Source organism: Nicotiana tomentosiformis, chromosome 2 (genome assembly GCF_000390325.3).
Source record: "Nicotiana tomentosiformis chromosome 2, ASM39032v3, whole genome shotgun sequence".
In the NCBI taxonomy this organism is placed as follows: Eukaryota; Viridiplantae; Streptophyta; class Magnoliopsida; order Solanales; family Solanaceae; genus Nicotiana; species Nicotiana tomentosiformis.
Genome location: NC_090813.1, coordinates 28,395,014 through 28,396,284, shown reverse-complemented (window position 1 = coordinate 28,396,284; position 1,271 = coordinate 28,395,014). Strand labels below are relative to the sequence as shown.

Here is a 1,271-nt window from a genome sequence, read left to right as displayed (position 1 = left end):
TTAATTCCAATAAAATTTATATGCCTACAATTTACATTAAGGATTAAAGGCCTTAGTCTAGGCTTAATAGAAGCACACTTTCATGATTAAGCCTAAATCTTGACATAAGTTAGGATCATTTGCTTTATACCGTGTTGATTTTGTAAACGTTCAACTAGTATACAATTTTTAAAGTGAATTCGTACTACAAGAACATCAATTGATTTAAATAGTCAACAAATAAAAGAAATTAATTAACCGACATGGTTATAGACAACTCATTAAGCTTATCTTCAACATTAAATTAGTCTACTATGGTTGCTTAAACGAACAAGTATACCATGTAACTCTCCTATAAATATCCCCAGAAAACCAAATGAATCTAACACATCAAACCAAGGAAAATTAGACAAAATTAAAGACAATGGCCAAGTTAGCTCTCGTGGTTGCTTTCTTGCTTCTTGCATCACGTTAGCCCTAATTTCTCTCTCATTAATTCCACATTTATTTTTAAGTACTTTTTTCATATTTATTTCTATTTAATCCAAAAAAAAAAACTTAATGTAAATTATTTTATGAACAGTTTTTCAACCTCTCACGGCTCAGTCCAGTTGCCCAGGTTTGGTTTTTACTCTTCGTCTCCTGCTTCTTAATTCCTATATATATTACCTAATCTTTTGTTCATAATTTTTTCTATTCTTTTTTCCATTATATATCCTCTCTCATTATATTTATTAATTTTAGGAGTGAAAAAGGAGACATGGCCAGAACTTATTGGGGTACCAGCTAAGTTTGCAAGGGAAATAATTCAGAAGGAAAATCCAAAACTAACTAATGTTCCAAGTCTACTGAATGGTTCTCCAGTGACAAAAGATCTTAGATGTAATCGAGTTCGTCTTTTTGTTAATGTGTTGGACATTGTTGTACAACTTCCCCGGGTTGGTTAGGGAAAAAAATTTACCCGCGCCAGGTGTTTAACTAGCCCAAGAAAATAAATTGGAGCCTTATAATTAATGCTCCATATGTAATCAAAACTATTTGGTGATAAATTAAGTGTGGCTTTTAATTTTAGTGTTAATATGTCATCCTGCTCCTGCCGTTTATGGTATTAATCACTACATCTTCTTCCACGTGTCATTACCTTCACTGCTTAACATTTTGATGACCGTTAAAACATAACTCCAAAACGTTGCTATTTATACGACATGTCCTTTTACAATTTATAGTAACTTGTGGTCTATAAATAGTCACTCTTTCGGTAGTTTGACTTGGCACGACAAAAAAAAAAAACT

At 31.9% G+C, this 1,271-nt stretch overlaps 1 protein-coding gene across 1 annotated transcript; it reads left to right on the top strand.

Moving 5' to 3' along the window:
• Positions 1-309: 309 nt before the first annotated feature.
• Positions 310-1,050, top strand: LOC104087568 (trypsin inhibitor 1). Its single transcript, XM_009592079.4, has 3 exons — positions 310-449; positions 563-598; positions 724-1,050. Exons 1-3 carry the CDS (start codon positions 404-406, stop codon positions 924-926), a joined length of 285 nt encoding a protein of 94 aa, XP_009590374.1. The 5' UTR covers positions 310-403; the 3' UTR covers positions 927-1,050.
• Positions 1,051-1,271: the final 221 nt, after the last annotated feature.